Source organism: Sapajus apella, unplaced genomic scaffold (assembly GCF_009761245.1).
Source record: "Sapajus apella isolate SASKATOON/1434 unplaced genomic scaffold, GSC_monkey_1.0 scaffold112, whole genome shotgun sequence".
Lineage (NCBI taxonomy): Eukaryota > Metazoa > Chordata > Mammalia > Primates > Cebidae > Sapajus > Sapajus apella.
Window position 1 is genome coordinate 2,206,897 of NW_022437052.1, and position 20,688 is coordinate 2,227,584.

The 20,688-nt window shown below is 42.8% G+C and overlaps 1 protein-coding gene across 2 annotated transcripts in view; it reads left to right on the plus strand.

Annotated features, from left to right (window-relative positions):
* Positions 1 to 20,688, plus strand: part of GLRA1 (glycine receptor alpha 1) — a 113,009-nt gene that overhangs the window by 25,657 nt on the left and 66,664 nt on the right. For both annotated transcript variants that reach the window (XM_032259822.1, XM_032259823.1), the window contains exons 2-3: positions 6,866 to 6,993; positions 12,501 to 12,568. In XM_032259822.1, coding sequence (XP_032115713.1) covers positions 6,866 to 6,993; positions 12,501 to 12,568 — 196 coding nt within the window. The remainder of the gene's footprint in view (positions 1 to 6,865; positions 6,994 to 12,500; positions 12,569 to 20,688) is intronic.

The window sequence follows — 20,688 nt, forward strand, 5'->3', positions numbered from 1 at the left end:
ATTAATAAAACTCAGACAATTTATCTGATTAATCCCCACCTTCCCCCCAAATACTGCCTTCCACTGTAGCAGCCCAATTATGCCACCTAAGCAGGGCGGAAGCCTCTTATAATTGCTTAAGTACCTAAACTATTCTATCTACTGGCCAAGAAACAATTAGACAGCAAAGGTTGGTCAAATCAAATTTTTAATTACTACTACATGCCAGGCATTGAACAAGACAGACCCTACCTGCAAGTATTTTATTCTCATTTCTCATCATTTCCCATTCTCTTTCTCTCCCTCCCTCCTTCATACACACACTAAACTCTTCTTTCAATTCTCCAAGCTGTGTCTCACTTTTAAACTACACATGCTGTTCTTCCTACCCCAAACACTCTTCCTCCCGTATTTTTCCAGGCCCCCTCCATAATTAACCTTCAAGTTTTACTTAAAAAGTCATTTTCTCCACAAAGCTTCTTGGAGATTTCTCATCCTCCAATGAAATGTAGTTGGATACCTGTCCACTGTGCTCACTGCATTCCTCAATTATTGTGCTGACAATGGCCTCAAGCTCCTCCGTTTTTAGTGTTCCCTTCCTCTTCAGCTTCCCATCTCCCACCTCCCTGTCCTCAATCTAAGTTCCTTCTCCAGCCATATGGGTCCTTCCCTTGGTTACTTTCAGCCTTTTAGTCCATCGTCTGCCCCCTCCTTTTCTTTCCTTCCCCTTTTCCATCCTGACCTCCTGGACTTCTCTAACCATGGCGAACTGAAGAGAGGGAATCTATTAGTGGGATCCCTTCTGCTAACCCAGAGTGGTTCTTGGTGGTGTGGTGCCATGCAAAATGTAGTTGAAATGGTTTTCTCCCAGTCTTACTGCCAACTCTAGCTCATTTGTAATTCGGATTGACAGCTTTATATTGATTCCTTATTTTCAATTGATGTTGCAACTGGAGAATGAGAATCTGAACATTGATCTGGCTTTTCTTCCAAGTAAAACTTGAGATTCTCCAAGAGGTTGGCCTGTTGGAGAAAAAAATCTTGAGACTAGGTGAGAAAGAACCAAGACACAAAAGCCCATTCCCCCAAAAGAAGTCCAGACAAATCTAGATCCTCAGACCAGATATATGAAAAAATAAAAAGAAGAGGGAGTATTATAGACATTATAGACCTATAAAATGATGGTTGAGGGCTGGAAGGGCCCTTAGAGATTATTTTAATCTCCTTGTATAATGGGGAAAACTAAAAGCCAACAAGGAAAGTGATTCATTCAAGGTCATACAGCCCCCACTTCATTACATCAACTTTGCCTCCAACCCCCCTATTGAACTCTACTCCTGGAGTTTTCCATAGCCTCTGTCATTAGGAGTAACATCTGAGGTCCTTTAAGCACCAAAGTCTCTTAGTGTGTCAAATCCCCTGACCAGAAAGTGGTGGAAAATCTAGTGCATGCTCTAATCCTCACACACATCCATAAACATCCGTCTATTTGTATGCATAACATACATAATACATCATACCTAGAAACCTACTCACGTCACACAAATTCACCTGCATCCATAGACACACAGAAAGAAACCAAAATGCATTTGTTCCTCATCCTGTCCATCAAAACTAGCTCTTCAGGATGTGAGTAAGGACCTTCAGATTATCAAACAAGAGTGTCTAAATAGTCCTAGAGTACCTGCTGAATCTTCAAAGCAATACCAGATTGCTTTCAGTATTTTTCATTTCTGTGTACAATCGTCCAATGCTTTGTATAGTCAGTGCATCTATTGTAATAAGCCTTGTCAGTAAGGAAAACTTGGCCTCAGAAGGCCTCACTCTCTCTCTGAAAATTACCATTAATCAAATTTGTCTAAACTGAGTCTGATTCACCCATTATATTTTAGTAATCCCTGAAAAACAACTGCATCATTTCCAAATACTTTTATAAGGTCGTAAAATTTTAACAATTGAGTGTTTCATTTCTCAGATTCATTCCCAGCTCCTCTGTCCAGCAGCTCATGGTCTATAAGCAAATGCTTAAGTTAACTGGGAATCGTGGTACTAAAAGAGCTCCCAGATGCATATTTACTCTACACAGATGCACAGCACATCAGACTCACCAGGGTGGAGGGGGGGAGTTTTGAATAATCCTGTGCAAATTGTACTGTCTAAATATAGACAGAAATGTACAAGGATTATCAAGTGGAGGGAGACATAGCTACTTTGGCATTAATATGGAGCCTTTGTATTTGGAAAAGAGTTGGGAACTTTTGGCCTAGGGCATAGTGAAGGAGGAGGATGATTTTAAGTGATTGACACAATAACAATAAATTATTAGTGAGCCAATTCTTTTCCAGTCTTTATTATCTCCAGAAGTCTTGTTAGGTGCTAATATGCCTCTATCGCCTGTCCAACACTTGCTGGACTTCTTTGTAACTTAGTGCAGGCCTTGGGCTCAGAACATTGGCAAGCAGCAGATCACTAGAATTATAAAGTCTTCTCTTTCTGTCTTGTTGCCATGGTATTTGCTGTTGTGGTTCTCTCCCATTATGGCTAGTAATACTAGTTTTCTATTTGTGAGTAGTGAAACATAGTTTCCTTTTAAATAAGTCTAAATTTAAAAGAAGTGAGGCAATTTAATGAAAATAATTAAATGAATAATAGTAGAGGTGGTGAACAAACAGGGCAAAAATTATGAAAGTGATACCAGGAAACAGCTGTTAAATAATATATGGGAGGGGCTGGACTGGAGATTCTCAACATATGGTACTGTGAATCACTTGACAAAACAGAGGATCACTGGGTACTTCACAACCATTTCTTCTCCATTTTTAACTGCGGTAAATTCAGAGCAGTGTATATACAGATCGCTAGAATTCAGACACATATTTGGTTTGCTTGGATATAACAATGTAGAACAAGCTTCAGAAACAAATCGTAATAGTAGCATAACTCTCATGATTTTATACTCCTCACAATTTGCAGAGGACTCTCCCATACATTGTAGCATTTGGACGAGTCAACACTAGAATATTTAAGTTCTAATCCCTTCTCTCTTCAAAGTGCTGTGTGACCCGAAGCCAGTTACTTAACCCTCCAGAGTCTTCATTCCTTCCACTTCGGCTCAGTGCCAAGGTTTTAAGTGAGCCAGCAGCTGGGTGACCAGACTGCAAATACCTTACTGCAGACATACAGGTTAGAATAACCAGAAGACTCTTCAGCTTTGGGGAGGATTCTGGTATTAAATGGCATGTTATGCTAATAGCAAATGGTATGGGATAATTTGGGGCGAATTCATTCTCCCACTATACTGCCTAATAGGATTCAGGCTTATGAGAGAGGCCTAAGGGCAGGAGATTGCTTGTGCTCCAGGAACTGCTGGGAGGAAGTACTATGTTCCCAAATCTTATTATCAGAGAGGAGGGGCTGGAGGGAGTAGGGAGCTTATGAAAGTGTCTTAACTGCCACTCCTAGAGAGGTTCTAGAAGTGAATTATAACAGCAGAAAAGTCATAAATCACTAGTTGCATGCCTGTGGTCCCCTCTGCCCACACCAGAGCCACATAGCAGCCATGAGTCTGGTGCTGAATGGAGAAAACTGTGGGCCGTGGGAAGCACCTGGGAGGGCTTTCCAGCCATGTGGGGTCCATGGTGCAGCAGAAAGCCATGTGAGACAAGGAGCAGCCTCAGACCTGCTCAGAAGTGCTTCAAACACACACGCACACACACACACACACCCCACATACATACACCACGCCAAAGAGAAAAACAATGTATTGAGTGCTTACTGTGTTCTAAGAACAGTCCTAGGTATTTTTAACTGTGCTACCTCAGTTATTCCTTGTGCAAAAAAATTCCTTGACAGGTAAGAAAACTAAAGCTCAGACAGGTTAAGTAACTTTTCCAAGGTGACACAGCTAATAAATGACTAAGACAGGGTGAATCCCAAATCATCTGTTCTTTTCACTCTTTTACACTATTCTGTATTATATTTCACAGTACACTTCAAAAACAAACACATGCAATATGCACATCACAGACATAAATCTATAGAAGTATTTTACACGTTCACACCCTATATCCCATTTATACATACACCTCACATATGCACACAAAAATGCCCATACTAAATGCCATTCTTGACATACATACACATGAACACAGAAATTCACATTTTGCACATACAAACCTATGTGACCCAATCCTCTATGCATCTGCAAACACCCCCATGCACACTCTAATCCCCACATACATCCATACACAACCATCCATCTGTATACATAACACATATATACAATCATACCTAGAAACCCACCCACATCACACAAACTCACCTACATCCATAGACACACACAAAGAAACTAGTGCATTTGTTCCTCACCCTGTCCATCAAAATTAGCTCCCCAGGATATGAGGAAGGATCTTCAGATTATTAAGCAAGAGTGTCTAAATACTCCTAGACTACCTTCTGAATTTCAAAGCAATACCAGATTGCTTTCAGTATTTTCCATTACTGTGTATAATAGTCTAATTATTTTAAAATTGTTAATCCATGTATAAATATTTATGAACATTTTTTACTAGCCAGAATATTTGATTAATTAAAGTAGCACATTATTCATTCATTCATTCATTCACTGTGCAATTACTGAGCACCAATTAAGTGTGAAACACCATGGTAGACACAGTGGGGAATGAAAGAACAAACAAACAAATAATAAATAAAACCACCATGATTCCTGCTCTTAAAACACAAACTCAGATAACTACATCAGCACCTGATGAGTGAGCTTGTGGGGGATGGGGGTGTGGGGGAGCAAGGAGACAAGATGACAAGATGGCTCTGAGGCTTCTAATCCTAGAGACTGGAAGTATATTGACGTCGTCTGGAGAAACAGGTCTGGAGGAGCAAGCCTGGGAAGGAAGCTGTAGTGTTCAGTTTGGGGGATATAGTTGAGGCACTAGCAGAACATTGAGATAAATGTGTCCCTCAGGTGTCTGCAAATGAGGAAGGGGGTTTTAAGGAAGAGGCCAGTGTGGTGACAGATTTGAGACTCATCCATTATTAACTGATTGCTTAAATAGTTACAACTGATGAGACCAGAAAAGAAGCTGAGAGGAAGAACAAGACAGGTTGGGTACAAATCCTTGGGGAATATTATGTGCTACTTGACTAGGTGACAGAAGCTTCCATCTTACACACACACACGCACGCGCGCACGCGCACACACACACACACACACACACACACGTCTCTATATATTTCCTCCAACATTCCAGCCCCACAAGCACATGTCAGGGCTGCTCATGACTCCTAGCTATCTATCTCCTGGATATAATTTCAGTACCAGCAAACCTCAATTGCCCAAAGCAACCCAAATTAGTGTTCTTCAACCCCTTAGCCTCCAAAACTGACTCTTATTGAAATCTATATGCTTTAAGAGCTTGGTGTGGCAATTCCTCAAGGATCTAGAACCAGAAATACCATTTGGCCCAGCAATCTCATTACTGAGTATATGCCCAAAGGATTGTAAATCATTCTACTATAAAGGCACGTGCACACGTATATTTATTGCAGCCCTGTTCACAATAGCAAAGACTTGGAACCAACCCAAATGTCCATTAATGACAGACTGGATAAAGAAAATGTGGTACATACACACTATGGAATACTTATCCAACCATAAAAAACGATGAATATGAGTTCATGTTCTTTGCAGGGACATGGTTGAAGCTGGAAGCCATCATCTCAGCAAACTAACACAGGAGCAGAAAACCAAACACCATGTGTTCTCACTCATAAGTGGGAGTTGAACAATGGGAACACATGGACACAGGAAGGGGAACATCACACACCAGGGTCTGTTGGGAGTTGGGGAGCAAGGGGAGATAGAGCATTAGGACAAATACCTAATGCAAACGGGGCTTAATGCCTAGATAATGGGTTGATAGATGCAGCAAACCACCGTGGCACATGTATACCTGTGTAAAACAAACCTGCGTATTCTGTACATGTGTCCCTGAACTTAAAAATAAGTAAATAAATAAATAGCTCAACAGAGGGTGGCTCATGTTCTTAATGCATTAGTAATTCATACTGTGGTGTGAAACAATCCCTAAAGCCACTTACTTGAATGGGTGTGGGGTGGAGCACAGGTGACAGAAACAGCGTGAAGCATCCCCACAGTTTGATTTCAAATCACCTAACCCTCAATAAAATGAAGTAGGCTACTACTGCTTTACTCTGGGTCCTATGTCAGTCCTTTCCACTAACTGGGCCTCAATTTCCCAAGTGAGATTTTCTGAAGTGTATGCTTCTTGAGACGGTGATCCCATAAGTATAAGCATATAAGCTTGTCAAAGCTTCGGAGGAGACTTGAGGTAAAAATGCCTGATAAAATTTGTGTTCCAGAATGCATCTGACTTTAGCAACTTTTTTAAAAATTGGTGACTTTGATTCTGAAGACAAACCCTGAGGAAATGGTAAATTACTTGATCTATAACTTCCCTTCTGTCTGATTTGCTCCATGGACCTATGAGAGTACAGGTGCTCGACACAGAGTCAGGTCTACCAAAAGACTAACCCTCCAACCTCCTCTCCCAGGGAGACCCAGCTGCCAAGTGTGATTACTCAAAATCCCAGAGATGAAGCCTTAAAAATGTCAGTGGCTTCTCAGCATCAATCAGGCACTTGGCTGCCTGCCAGGATCTCATGCCGGCTGATATTTGGGCTGGGTAAACAATTTAACCTGGGCCTTACCTCACTAAAGACCCATATTACCTGTTTCTCCCACTAAGGGCACTCTTGTGTTTCTACAGGGGTCGGACGAGGCTAGGATCTGATCACAGCAAGAGAAAGAGCTGTTAGTAACCTTTTGCTTTCCTCTCTTCCTCCTTAGCCTTGCTGCTTCTAAAGAGGCTGAAGCTGCCCGCTCTGCACCCAAGCCTATGTCACCCTCGGATTTCCTGGATAAGCTAATGGGGAGAACCTCTGGATATGATGCCAGGATCAGGCCCAATTTTAAAGGTAGAGAAAACCTTCCTTCCAGACCCACAGGGAAATGCTTTCCCAGATTACAGCAGCAAGCAGAATGGTATTACACACAGATGGTAAATACATGATATGAATCCCATGACTCTTTCCTCTACCCAAGGCAGACATTCTTAATCAGGTCAGTCTTCTCTCCCACCAAGCCCAGAAAAAGCCTCAGAGGATTCAATTTAATAGCACCTCTGGTTTGCAGGAGTCCAAAAGTGAATTAAAAACTATCTGCTACCTCTTGTATAATAGGAAGAAGGATAAACATGGAATGTGGAGAAATGGGTTCAAGTTTGGGCTCAGGCACAAACTTACTCTCTGAGCTTAGATGATGAGCCTCTCCCTTTCCTTGAGGCTTAGTTTCTTCATCTGTGCAGTGATGCGCTTGGATACTTCAGCAGCCTTTAGGCATATGCTTCACAGAGCTTTCAGACTTCCAGCAGATGCCCCCAGAGGAGAAGCAGAGGGCATGATGAGCAAGCCCACCCTGCTTCTCCCCAAGCAGCCCACCTTTTACTTTCAATAAATTGCTCCCAACAAAAATGCATCAGCTGAAAGTTTCCCATGGGCTAACAAATAATGTTGAAAATGTTTATTCTAAATCAGAGTCATCATTTCAAATCCCTCCCAGGGTTGGGTAGATAAATGAGTGAGGCAAACCAAGACTAAGACAATAGGGAGTGGTGGAGACTATGAAGAAATAGAGCTACTGGCTCCTCTGCAGGGGCAGCCTCTCCTTAGCCCCAGCCTGCAGTTGCCCTGCAGAAATGTAAGCCGCATGTTGCCAGAGTATCAAATATTCCAAGAAAAGCCAGATATCGAGATCTATGTGAGACCTCCTAATTCCTAAAACATGTAAATTAAAACAAAATGTGTTTGTGACCCACATATGCCCTGTGGGTGGCCAATTTACAAACTCTACTCCAGGTAACCTGAAACTTTTTTTTACCTCTCATCATCCTTTGGGAACTTAATCAATGTCTATAACCAAGAGACTAGTTCCCTTTGGTCACTGATGCCTTAGGAGGTTGCAGCTATCTCAAACTGCCAAGCAGAATCCAGCAGGTGCAATCTTAAGGACTTCCTTGGGAGCCTGTAAACTCTGACCTTCCTCCTGGCACCCTTGCAAAAAGCTTATTTCAAGGACCTGCAGTCAGCCTCCTAGACAAGCCTTGATTTCAGGTGCCTTTCCTCACTGTTCCTTTTGGCTCAAGTCCAGGACCAAACAAAGTATGTGACAGCTGGTAACAGCTTCCTAATATTTGCTCACTTTGTCCCCTGCTCTCAAGTCCCCTTCTCAGAGTGCTTGCTCCGCACAGCTCTGCAAATAGAAAACGTTCTGGGAGATGCACCCAGGTCTCTGTTTGGGCCCACTCTCCACCCGTTTACCTCGAGGCTCCTTCACTCCCCTCTGGACCTTGCTCCCGAGGGCATAGCTTCCAGCATTGTGAGCATAACCTTGGTTACCCCAAGGATAGGTAAGTCAAGAAAGAACAAGGTTGCTGCCCCAGCACACTCAGCTCAGGCCTTCACCAGGGTCACAATCTCAAAAACCTAGAGAGGCAAGACAACGATAGAATATTAAAGAAGCAGGATGGAGAGAAGAAAATAAAACCCGAAAACACGGGGCTCATCTAAGGGCAGCCACTTCTCAGCTCTTGTTGATGGCTGTCAGGCAGGAATGCAGACCCTGTACAGCCAGGCCTTCCAAGAAAAGACTTAAGTCTAAGGTTTTATCTGAAATCTTGCAAACTGACAACTAAATCACCTCTTTTAAAAACACTGTCAGCCAAATCCAACACTTTCAAGAACCGGTTAGGGCCCTTGGCAACCAGGTTGCATCCTCTGTCCCTCGCTGTTTTTAGGCGTCCCGGTCCCCCGCGCCCCCTCGTGGACTCTCTCAGAACTCCATCCTGAGTAGAGGCTGCATGGTCTTACTTTCCTAAAAAAGGAGGAACTCATTCATGTGTTGAATGTGGGTTCATCCAGGGTTTATATGTTAGTTATTCTTTGTGCATGCCACTGTACTTGACACATAGAAAAGCCTTCATAAATGAATGAGTGAATGAATAAATAAATAATCCCACAAATATGCTAGGGCTTAGAACAGTTAAGTGACTTAAGTCATGCTGTCAAGACCAGAGACTTTAACCCAGTTATTCTAACTTAATTCTTTGTCTAATAATAATGATTTATTTATTTGTTTGCGTATTTATTTATGTACTTTACTTATTTACTTACTTAGCAATGGACATTTTTAAGAAATAAAATTTTGCCCTGACCACTGAATCAGGGCGCTTCCAGCCTTCCCACTCTGAGAACCTTGGGCCCAATATCCACAGAACTAGATCATCTTTTAGGCCTCTCCTAACACTGCACTAGCCTTAACCCCTCCGACCCCGCACCTGACTGGGAATGAGGTGCAGCTTCCTGGAGCCTCACTGTAGGAGCTGAGAAGTTTTCTCTGCCCTCTTTTGTGCTGAGGCCTGAAAAATTTCCAAGAGGATTTTATGCCCTCAGCCCTTTGATGCCTTTCATGCTTCCACCCAGACACAAATCAGATTCCCCCAAACCCCATTCAAACCATAGAGCTCCTCAAAAGGCCATTGAGGATCAGGCCCCCTGTGACTCCAACCTGATAGAAGAGGGCTGCATTGTTTAAAAACTCTACGAAGGGATCCGTCACTCAGTAGCTGCCTTAAGTGCTAGAAATTTTCCCTGCTCCTGCCCCTCGTGAAAACACAGGTAGCAAGGAAAAGCAACCACAGTCTGCGGAGTGCAATGGCAAAGAAACTGTGACATGGAAATAAAGGGCACTAGGACAGCATTCCAGGTCTCCCTCTACTTACCTAGCAGGCATGACCCCACTTGAGTCACTTACTGTATCTTGGCCTCTGTTTCTGCACCTGTAAAATGATCCAGCAGAACTAGGCCATTCCAGCTCTGCTAGTGTTTTCCATATGATTTTGTGTATTATAATGGCTCCTAGGATCAGGGGCACAGCCCAATGCAAATACATACACAATAGCAAAATTAAACTTTAATATTTAATGAAATATATACATTATCCTGCTGCCAAAGGCAGCTGGATTGTAATTTTCTCAAGGATGATTTAATTTCAGATTTATTTCCATGAACCACACCTCCCTATAGGATCCTTCTGGTCTGCACCCCCTCACACACGTAAATCAGAATCTAATTTATATGGAAGTCACACTGCCAGATACTTGCAGGGACTGGGTGAGAACTCTGTGCACGTCATTCCAAGGCATAGGCAGTAGCTCCTTGGGTTATCTTAATGGCGTGAGGCAAAAAACAAACAAACAAACAGGTCTGAGTCTAAATGAAGGAGAAAAATTCTGACCATTCAGGTTTTTTCCACCTGACCTTTGTTTATATGGAAGTGACAAGGAGGCAGACCTCTGCTCAGCACATGGAAAAATACATTTAGCAGACAGAGCTCTCCAACTATGGAAAGGGTTGCTCAAGACAAAATGAGTTTCCCACTGCTGGAAGTATTCAGGCACTCAGCCTTGAATGGGTATTCAGTCTACAGCAGTGGTCCCTAAACCTGGCTGTGCATGAGACTCACCCAGGTAGCTCTCTGAACACTCGACTCTTGGGCTAACCTCCAGAGATTTGGTTTCACTGAGTGTAGGGTTGGGCCAAAGAATCTGTAATTTAACAAGTTCCCAGATGATTCTCCTGCAGATAACCCTGTCTGAACTACAGTTTGGGAAGAAATTGATGAGGTGAGCTTTAAGAAACCTTCCAGCCCTGAAATCTTATAACCCTGAAATGCAAATGGATAACTTCTATAAAGGAATTCCAAACCACTGAAGCTGAGAATGACTACCTAGAACAAGAGCTACTCTCTCTCCAGATTGATGAGGAAATTGAGACCCAGGACAGAGAAAGGGCATTGCCAAAGTCAAACAACCAGTGAGTGCTAGAATTATGTCTAAAACCCAGAGGTCCTGATAATCCCTTGAAGGAAAAACGTAGATTCTCACCCCAAGACTAAGTCCTCTCCTATATGCCAAGACTTCTGATCTTAGCTTAGTTTGAGCAAAATGCCTAGGCTACTCTTTCAAGAGGGACAGAATGCAATGGGTGCTAGAGGGCATAAGGATATAGCTACTTTCTTCTTTCCACAATCAGAAAACTTTGGTTCAAGTCCTGGTTCTACCACTTGTTAGTTGAATGAGACTGGGTGAGTTACCAAAACTCTTGGTGCTAACTTTGTCAAGTAGGAACAGGCATTCTGCCCTGCCTACCTCAGTACCTCATGGGAATCAAGAAAGTGAATCTGAAAAGAAAATCACAAATTGCAAATGACAATCTTCATGTGAAAGGTTGTGACCTTTGAACCACGTCCTATTCATCTTCAAAGTCACCTCCAGGTCATCACCTTTCTGAGGTCTTTCCTGCTTCATTCTCCAGAACCTCTCTCACTTGATGCTTTTACCACTCTTACCCATGGCCTTGCATTTCCCTTTGGTTATTTTCTGTCAGCCCTTTTTGTCAGCTTATTTGAAAACCCAGTACTGAAAATTCTGGACTCTGCCACTGTCTCTGTGACTATGAGCATGCCCCTTCCTTCCTCTGAACCTGTTTCCTACAGAATAGCCATTCAGATGAGCACCCTTGGAGTTAAACAAATCTGAACCCAAACTCTGGCTCGCGCATTTGCTAGTTATGTAACCATGAACAAATAACTTCTCTGAGCCTCTGTTTTCTCACCTGTAAAATGAAGGTAACAACCCTACCTTCTCCTGGAGTTGTTGAGAGGATGAAATGATGTTAATAATATTCTCAGCACAGCAGTAACCTCTATAATGTTTAGTAAATGGCAACTGCTATAATTAATAGTATAAAGTGAAGAGATTGGGCTTCAATGAGACATTTCCTCCAGCAATGAGATAGCAAAGCAGTGAATAATCCTCCATTTCTGTCCCATGCTTTGTAGTAGGATTCAAAAAACTTGCTCAGAAAGTATTTAACAAAGTCTATAGACTTCCCCTGAGGTTCCTTCTGATTCCTCAGCTGGTAATTCCCATCAGTGCCTTTCAGACAATCATTCTTGGTTCATAAGTTCAAGGCAAGGAACTTGCTGTTCCTTATGATTCCCAAGATGGCCTCCAAATGTTGTAGCCATAAATATATTTCAGCCACAAATTAGAAGGCAACCGATGGGACTTGGGAAAGGAATTTCAACCATATGGCAGGATGATGAATCATCCTGTGTTAATGAAAGTACATCTCAGCTCAGCCTCTGGTGTTCTGTACCTGGTGCTCACTTGGGGACCAGGAAATCTGGCACAGAGATGTTAAATGGTGGCTGGGAATTCCAAGTGGGGGTGGGGTAGAGAGCAAGCAAGGATCTCCTCCACCAAGGGCAATCTATTCCAAAAGTCAGTGTTCTAGGAATGGGTCCTAACCTCTGGGTTCTTCCATGGCCATGGGACTAAGCAGGAATCTCTCTTGATTGGCAGGTCCCCCCGTGAATGTGAGCTGCAACATTTTCATCAACAGCTTTGGTTCCATTGCTGAGACAACCATGGTGAGTAAGTCAAAACACAAGCTGTTAGTTTCTGCTGGGGATATCTCTCCATGAAATATTTATCCTCTGCATCGGTTTCCACCAAGGAGGAGGGGAATCAGCTGGGTTTTTTTCAAGTCTCCAGTGGTATCATGAGGCTCGATGTCTTTACTGTCACACTAAATGTTTTCAGTAAAGATATAACATCTGAAAATGGTTAAAGAGCTAGCAAGCAAGCACCTGCCAAACACCCAGGATTACAGAAACAAAATTATCCAACAAGTCAAATTTTTAGAGCAAAAGAAAATGTGAAGACCTGTTTTTAAGTTTAACATTCAACTGCAGAATGGCAGAAGACTGCTGGTTATAGAAGCTGAAATGGGTATATTGGTCTAATTGTATATTTCCTCTACTGTTGAGTACATTTAAAACTTTTCACAGTAAAAAAGTTTAAAATAAATCAATTACACTGGAAGAAATGCCAAAAAAAGATACCAAAATTGGAACTGTGATTATCTCTGCATTATAAACTTATGAATAATTTTTATTTTCTTCCCACGGTATTTATATATTTTTCAAATTTCTGTAAGGGATGAATATTACATTAATAATTATAAATAAATATAATGATACTTTAAAACATTTATCAGCCTTTTTTTGGTTTTCAACAGAAAACAAATTATACTTATGTTAAGGAAGTGATCTACCTTGTGAAAAAATAATCAGGGCAGCCTACAGTTAACTGTAACCTATCCATTTCCGGACATCCACCTGCCCCTAATCTAGTTCAGGCTTCCATTGTGGCTTGCTTACATGACTGCAAAGGGTTCTCATTGGCTTCCAGCTGGCCCCCTTCCAGTCTACTTTTTCCCACACTGGCCTTTCCAGAGCACAAATCTAACCACAGCGCTGCCACAATTTAAACCCTCCCTACAGCGCCCCATCACCCTCAACGTTAAACCCAAATTCTTTTGCAAAGATGAGGAGGCTCCCTGTGATTCCCCTGCGTCACATCTTCCCTCTCCCACTGCATACTAGCTGCACTGATTGCTTACAGCTCTCCATCCAGGTTGTCTCTCCCTCCCTGCTTTACAGGTTTCTGGGGATTGCTGCTAGGCCGCTGCCCGGAGCACCCACTCCAGCCTTCTTTCCCTTGCCAATTCCTATTGTCCTTTAAGACTCAGCTTAGAATTATTCTCATAGAAAGCCTCCCCACTCTAACACGTGTGTACGTGTGTGTGAGTTCAAGTGTGCACTTCACCTGAGGCTGGGATGAGTTCCTTCTGTCCATTCTGTTGACACATTTTACAATTTCCAAAACAGCACTTGCCACTTACAGTTACCACTGTACCAGCCTGCTTATGTGTCCCTCCTGTCACTGTACTGTAAGTTGTTCGTGTGCTGGTACCTTGTCTCGTTTCCTGTGGGAATCTCAGCAGCTAGTGATTCAATAACAGAGAGTCAACAGCTTTTTAAATAAATAAACCAAATCAATTATATTGCTTATCAGTTAAAACCAGTATTTGGTCCTAAGCATTTATGGAGATTACATGCAACCTTTCAGTCCCAGGCTGGCAAAAATCACTGAGTTTTGTAGGTGAGGTTGCAAATGGTCTAAAAGCTGTTCTTTGCAAACAGGCCTGTCTTGATCTGGTCAAGAAGACTGTGCCCAGATTCAGAGGACAAATGGTGAAACTCCCTAAAGTAACGGGCCTCTTATCTCCAAATGGAGATGGCCCCACTTGCTAGCTAGGAGCAAACACAGGTGCTTTGCACTGGGTATCCAGGTGAAATAAATAGCCAAGTTCTTTTCACCTTTGAATGGATGTCTTACAAGCACTCTTAATGAGCCCTTGTGCTTTTCTTCCCCTCCTCCAAGATCAGAAGCATGTTGACATTTGTATTCATCATAATCTGTACAGTGAGTGTTGACACTGCCACTCTTTCCTCAATGGTAAATGGTTATCAAGCCAAGTCAGGGAGTGGACTACCTGGTTCTGTAAAGGACCTGGCTATTTGAGGATAGGCACACATATCTGCACTTGTTTCCCTGTAGTGACCAACACAGACCTAATTTCTTCATACAGATTCCTAAAAAAGAAAGTTAGAGCCCTGCTTCATGTAGTGGTTAAAAGCTCAGCTCTGGAGTCACATACACTGAGCTCACTATCTGTGAGGAGCTTATTTCCTTCATGTCTTTAAGCCTCAGTTTCTTCATCTGTAAAATCCCAATGGTAATTAACAAACTGATATAATTAAGTTATTATGTGTAGTATGCAGAGAAAAATGGTTTTTTGTTTTGTTTTGTTTTAAGACAGAGTTTCACTCTGTAGCCCAGCCTGGAGTGCAGTGGCATGATCCCCACTCACTGCAACCTCTGCCTCCTGGATTCAAGCGATTCTTATGCCTCAGCCTCCCAAGTAGCTGGGATTGCATACATGCACAACCAGGCCCAGCTAATTTTTGTATTTTTAGTAGAGACGGGGTTTCGCTATATCATCCAGGCTGGTCTCGAACTCCTGGCCTCATGTGATCCACCCACCTCATCCTCCCAAAGTGCTGGGATTACAGGCGTGAGCCACCAGCCTAGAAAAATGTTTTTCATTGTACCTGCTTTGTAAATGTTCACTAAACATTTTTTATGATGGCAATGATGATCGAGACTCTGGACACTGAAGTCCCAACATTATCATTGATGATTTGCTGTGCAATCTTGAGCAATCCTTAGACTTCTCTGACGCTTGGTTTCTTCCTCCTCTCCTCTCCACCCCCACCCCCACAACCCTCATCCCCTACTTCCCACCCCACATCTTCTGACTACCTTTTCAGACTTCACTTCTGCCGCATTTTGCTTTCTACAGAAACAGTGTAGCAAAGTAATTAGATAGAGTCTTCAATGCCCGGACAAAATCTGAGGCTCAGCTCTGTGATCTTGGCCAAGGTATTTAAGTTGGCTTTCTCGTCTGTTGAAAATAGGGATGCCCATAGCATTCACCTTGTGGCCTGCTGTGAGTATTAAGAAATAAAGCATGGAAACTGCAAAACGCAGTGCCTGACGCAAAGTGCACATGCAATGATGCCAGCTATTGTTACATGCCATTTATAATTTTCAGCACATTTTCACATTCACTCTCTCATGTGATTCCTTCACCAAATGTTCAGTCTTACAATGGCTCTGTAAAGTAGGCATACTATGTTCCCCATTGCACAGCTGAGAAAATGGAGATTTGTACAGATCATATCACAAAGCTTGTTAGTGACTGTGCAAGGGTTAAGATCCAGTTCTCATATCCCACAGACAAGTGTTTATTCTGTGCCACACTGCTATAACTCCAAAGAGCACAGACTAAAAAACTTGGAGGACCAGGACCTACAAAGTACACGTAAGCAACAGTCTAAGTGCTATCAAAAGTGGAAATCCAACCCAATAGCATGCCATGCCCAGCTCCCCTCAAGAGAAAATAGTAACTAACAATAATGGAGATAATCAACAAGCAACCCCAGAGGAGATGGCCCCCTGGAGAACTAAATAATCTTCAGACAGGAAATGAAGGATCAGCTATGATGTGCTGCCTTGAGGATAGACCACAAATGATGTCGTTTTCTTCCTATTTATTAAAGTTAATCCCAAGCAGGGCAGGGAGTGCTATTTCCAAGCTTGTACATTTCATAATATAGTAATATCTCATTTAACAACACCAATAGATTCTTAGAATCTGCAGCTTTCAACAAAATGACTACAACACGAACAATTTTATTTCTCATCAACATTATAACAAAACAACATTATTCAATAAGCTGCTAAATGTCATTTCACTTAACCTCTGTTCCCAATAACGTATCGATGATGTTAAATGAAGACTTATGTACTGTGATTTTTTTTTCCACTAGCTTCTTAATTATTTGTGTGTTTAACTTACTTTGCCGATGCTATAGGGAGAAAAGTCTCAGATCTAAAAATATATATATATATATATATTGAGAAATTGCCTAGTTCAGCTCCCCATTTTCTGGAGAGAGATCTGGTGGTTAGAATGGTAAGGTCACTTGAGCAAAGTCACACAGCATGAAATAGGTGTGAAAGAAACAGAGGTCTGTTGCTCTCTGCAGTGGTCAAAGATTCCCCTCCCTTCAGCTTCCTTCCCCTCTAGATTCCAACAACCAAAACTTTCGGGCCACTTTCCCATTCGAGCCTCTTTCCTTATTACTCAGAGTGTCTTTAGGAAACTGGTATTAGTGTAATAACAAGAAAAACAACTTGTTCTTGAAGAACTTATTGTATGCTACTACATATCAGGCAGAGAATAGACCAGTCTGGTATCTGTCACCTAATTTAGGCTTGATAACAACCCCCATACAGTGGGAAGGGTTATCTCCAGTTCACAGATGAGAAAGCTGAGGATCAGAAAATTTAGGTTATTTTCCTAAGGACACACAGCTAATAAGTAGCAAGGGTAGAAATTCAACTCAGTGCATGGTCTCCTAAGCAAAATGTAAATATTTAATTCCTGGATGTTTGGGGACTACCCACCCCTTGCTTGTCCCCTTTTATCACAGAGAATTAGAGCAAAAGAGAACTTCAGCTTGAACAGAGATAGAAACTGGAGGCTAGAAAGAGGATTGCACTTGCCCATGGACACACACACACAGCTAATTAGTGGCACAGTCAGCCCAAGCTCCCTGATTTTCAGCCCAGAATCTGCCTCTCCAACCCCACAAGAGCTGGTTGTGCACCATGGGTCCAAGGTAATATGGACATAGTCCTGGTGTCAGAAACTTTCCAGGCTGTGTTTGTTCTCCAGAAACAGCAGGAGTGCATAGCATCTCTATAAACAGCTGGAGTCCCCAGGCCTAACTGCCTGCCTCCCAGGACCTGGCTTTATTCACCGAAACTAACAGACCTGAGAACAGAGAGGCAGCCAGCAAAGCAACAGGGGTCTCTATCCAGTCCTGACAAGGGGAAGGCTGAGACCGCCTGTCCTTTAACTAACCTTTTCCAGGACTCTCTTTGAGTCTGTGCAGCAAGAAGAAGGTAGAATTTGAAATAGAAATGTACAAGAGGGGTCACGCACAGTGGCTCATACCCATAATCCCAGCACTTTGGGAGGCTGAGGTGGGCAGATTGCTTGAGCCCAGGAGTTCAAGGCCAGCCTGGGCAAATGGTGAAACCCTGTCTCAACTAAAAAGAAAAAAAAAAAAATTAGCCGGGCTTGGTGGCATATGCCTGTAGTCCCAGCTACTCAGGGAGCAAGGACTAAGGCAGGAGGATCACCTGAGCCTTAGGAGGTCAAGGGCGCAATGAGCTGTGATTGTGCCACTGCACTCCAGCCTGGGCAACAGACTGAGGCCCTGTCTTAAAAAAAAAAAAAAAAAAAAAAAGGGGAAAGAAAAAGTAAAAGAAAGAAATATACAAAGGAAAAGAGGAAAGAGAGTCCTGATCTAGAGCAGCCCCTCTGGTAGTCCACAAGGAGCTAAAACTCAGATGAGAAAAGCTAGCTCATCTGGACACATGTGCATACGTGTGTGCACTGCAGCATCTATGGATCTGTGTAGTGTGTATGTGTACGTGTATATTGTGGGATTGTGCAGTTGTATACATAGGCAGTGTATATGTGATGCTAATTTGAACATATGTAGACATGTAACCTCAAAGAGAATGTGTATGATCATATAGAGGCATGAACATAAGTATGTGTACTTCTGTGTTTATATACGTACATGTGGAAATCTGTATGTATGAATACGCATGTATCTATGAGTTTTCATGTATGCAGGAGATGTGAAAGTACTTAAGAACTAATGTGCATGAAGTGTATTATTTTCTTTGGATATTTGTATGTGGATATTTGTGAGTATACAAAGAGATATTTAAGTATGTATCAGCATTTGAGTCAGCACATTTACGTGTGTACAGGTATGCGCATGTGAATGTGTGTGCATATTAATACATGTGAATAAGTAAAAGAGTATTTAAATGTGTATCAGTATGGGAGTATGTCTATACATGTGTGCACATTAAGGAACTTGTATATTGCTGGAATTTATGTAGAACTATATATAAATACATGAAAGAGGGAGAGAGAAAGAAAGAGAGAGAGAGTGTGTGTGTGTGTGTGCGTGTGTGTTGACATCCTTTGGGCATGAATCCCAGTATTTTCATTATTAGAACATGTGTTCTAGCCTCTCTTGCCAAGGGGCAAGCTAGCTTGGCACTGAGACAGGTGCACTGTGGCCAGGGCCCCTGCTGATTGATGACAGCCTATGCAACTACAGTCCACAAGTTTGGCCTTATTTGTTATTAAGGGACAATGGACAGAGCCCTGAACCAGGAGTCAAGAGACCAAGGTTTGAGTTCTCACTCTGCCACCAAATAACACTTTTGAGACTCAGTTCCCCTAGGTACATGGTTCTAAGAATGGTGCATAGGATCACACAGAGTAATAGGTATGCAAGTCTTTGGTAAATGCCATAGAAATATAAAAGATTATTTACTACTAAACTAGTCAGCCAAAGTAAAGACTTTGCATTAGTCCATTTTCACAGTGCTAATAAAGACATACCCAAGACTGGGCAATTTACAAAAGAAAAAGGTTTAATTGCAGTTCTGCATGGCTGGGGAAGCGTTACAATCATGGTGGAAGGCAAGGAAGAGCAAGTCACATCTTACGTGCACAGCAGCAGGCAAAGAGAGAGCTTGTGCAGGAAAACTCTCCCTTATAATAAGCATCAGATCTTGTGAGACTTACAAACACAATCACAAGAACAGCTTGGGAAAGCCCTGCCCTAACGATTCAATTACCCACCACCAGGTCCCTCCCACAACACATGGAAATTCAAGATGAGATTTCGGTGGGGACACAACCAAACCATATCATTCAGCTTCTGGCCCCTCCCAAATCTCATGTCCTCACATTTCAAAACCAATCATGCCTTCCCAACGGTCCGCCAAAGTCTTAACTCATTTCAGCATTAACTCAAAAGTCCACAGTCCAGAGTCTCATTCGAGACAAGGCAAGTCCCTTCCACCTATGAGCCTATAAAATCAAAAGCAAGTTAGTTGGGCAGGCACAGTGGTTCATGCCTGTAATCCCAGTATTTTGGGAGGCTAAGTTGGATAGATCACTTGAGGTCAGGAGTTTAAGACCAACCTGGCCAACATGATGAAACCCCATCTCTACTAAAAATACAAAAATTGGCCAGGCATGGTGGTGCAAGCCTGTAGTCCCAGCTGCTAGGAGGCTGAGGCAGGAGAATTGCTTGAACCCAGGAGGCAGAAGTTGCAGTAAGCAGAGACAGCACCACAGCACTCCAGCCTGGGTGACAGAGTGAGACTCTTTCTAAAATAAATAAATAAATGAAATCTGGGGGAAAAAAAAAAAAAAGCAAGTTAGTTACTTCCTGGATACAATGGGGGTATAGGCATTGAATGAATACAGCCATTCTAAATGGGAGACATTGGCCAAAACAAAAGGGCTACAGGCCCCATGCAAGTCTGAAATCCAGCAGGGCAGTCAAATCTCAAAGCTCCAAAATGTTCTCCTTTGACTCCACATCTCACAACCATGTCACGCTGATTCAAGGGAACCCATCCATTGAATGGGTTCATGGTCTTGGGCAGCTCCTCCCCTGTGGCTCTGCAGGGTACAGCCTCCCTCCTGGCTGCTTTCAAAGACTGACATTGAGTGTCTGCAGCTTTTTCAGGCTCACAGTGCAAGTTGTCAGTGGATCTACCATTCTGGGGTTCGGAGTATGGTGGCCTTCTCACAGCTCCACTAGGTGGTACCCAAGTACGGACTCTGCGTGGGGGCTTCAACCCCACATTTCCCTCCTGCACTGCCCTAGTAGGGATTCTCCATGAGGTCCCCATCCATGCAGCAGGCTTTTGCCTGGACATCCAAGGTTTCCATATATCTTCTGAATCTAGGCGGAGGTTCCCAAACCTCAATTCTTGACTTCCGTGCATCCACAGGCTCAATGCCACATGGAAACCACCAAGGCTGGGTGCTTCTACTCGCTGAAGCAACAACCTGAGCTATACCATGGCACCTTTTAGTCATGGCTGGAGTGGCTGGAACTCAGAACACCAAGTCCCTAGACTGCACACAGCCCAGGACCCTGGGCCTGGCCCACAAAACCATTTT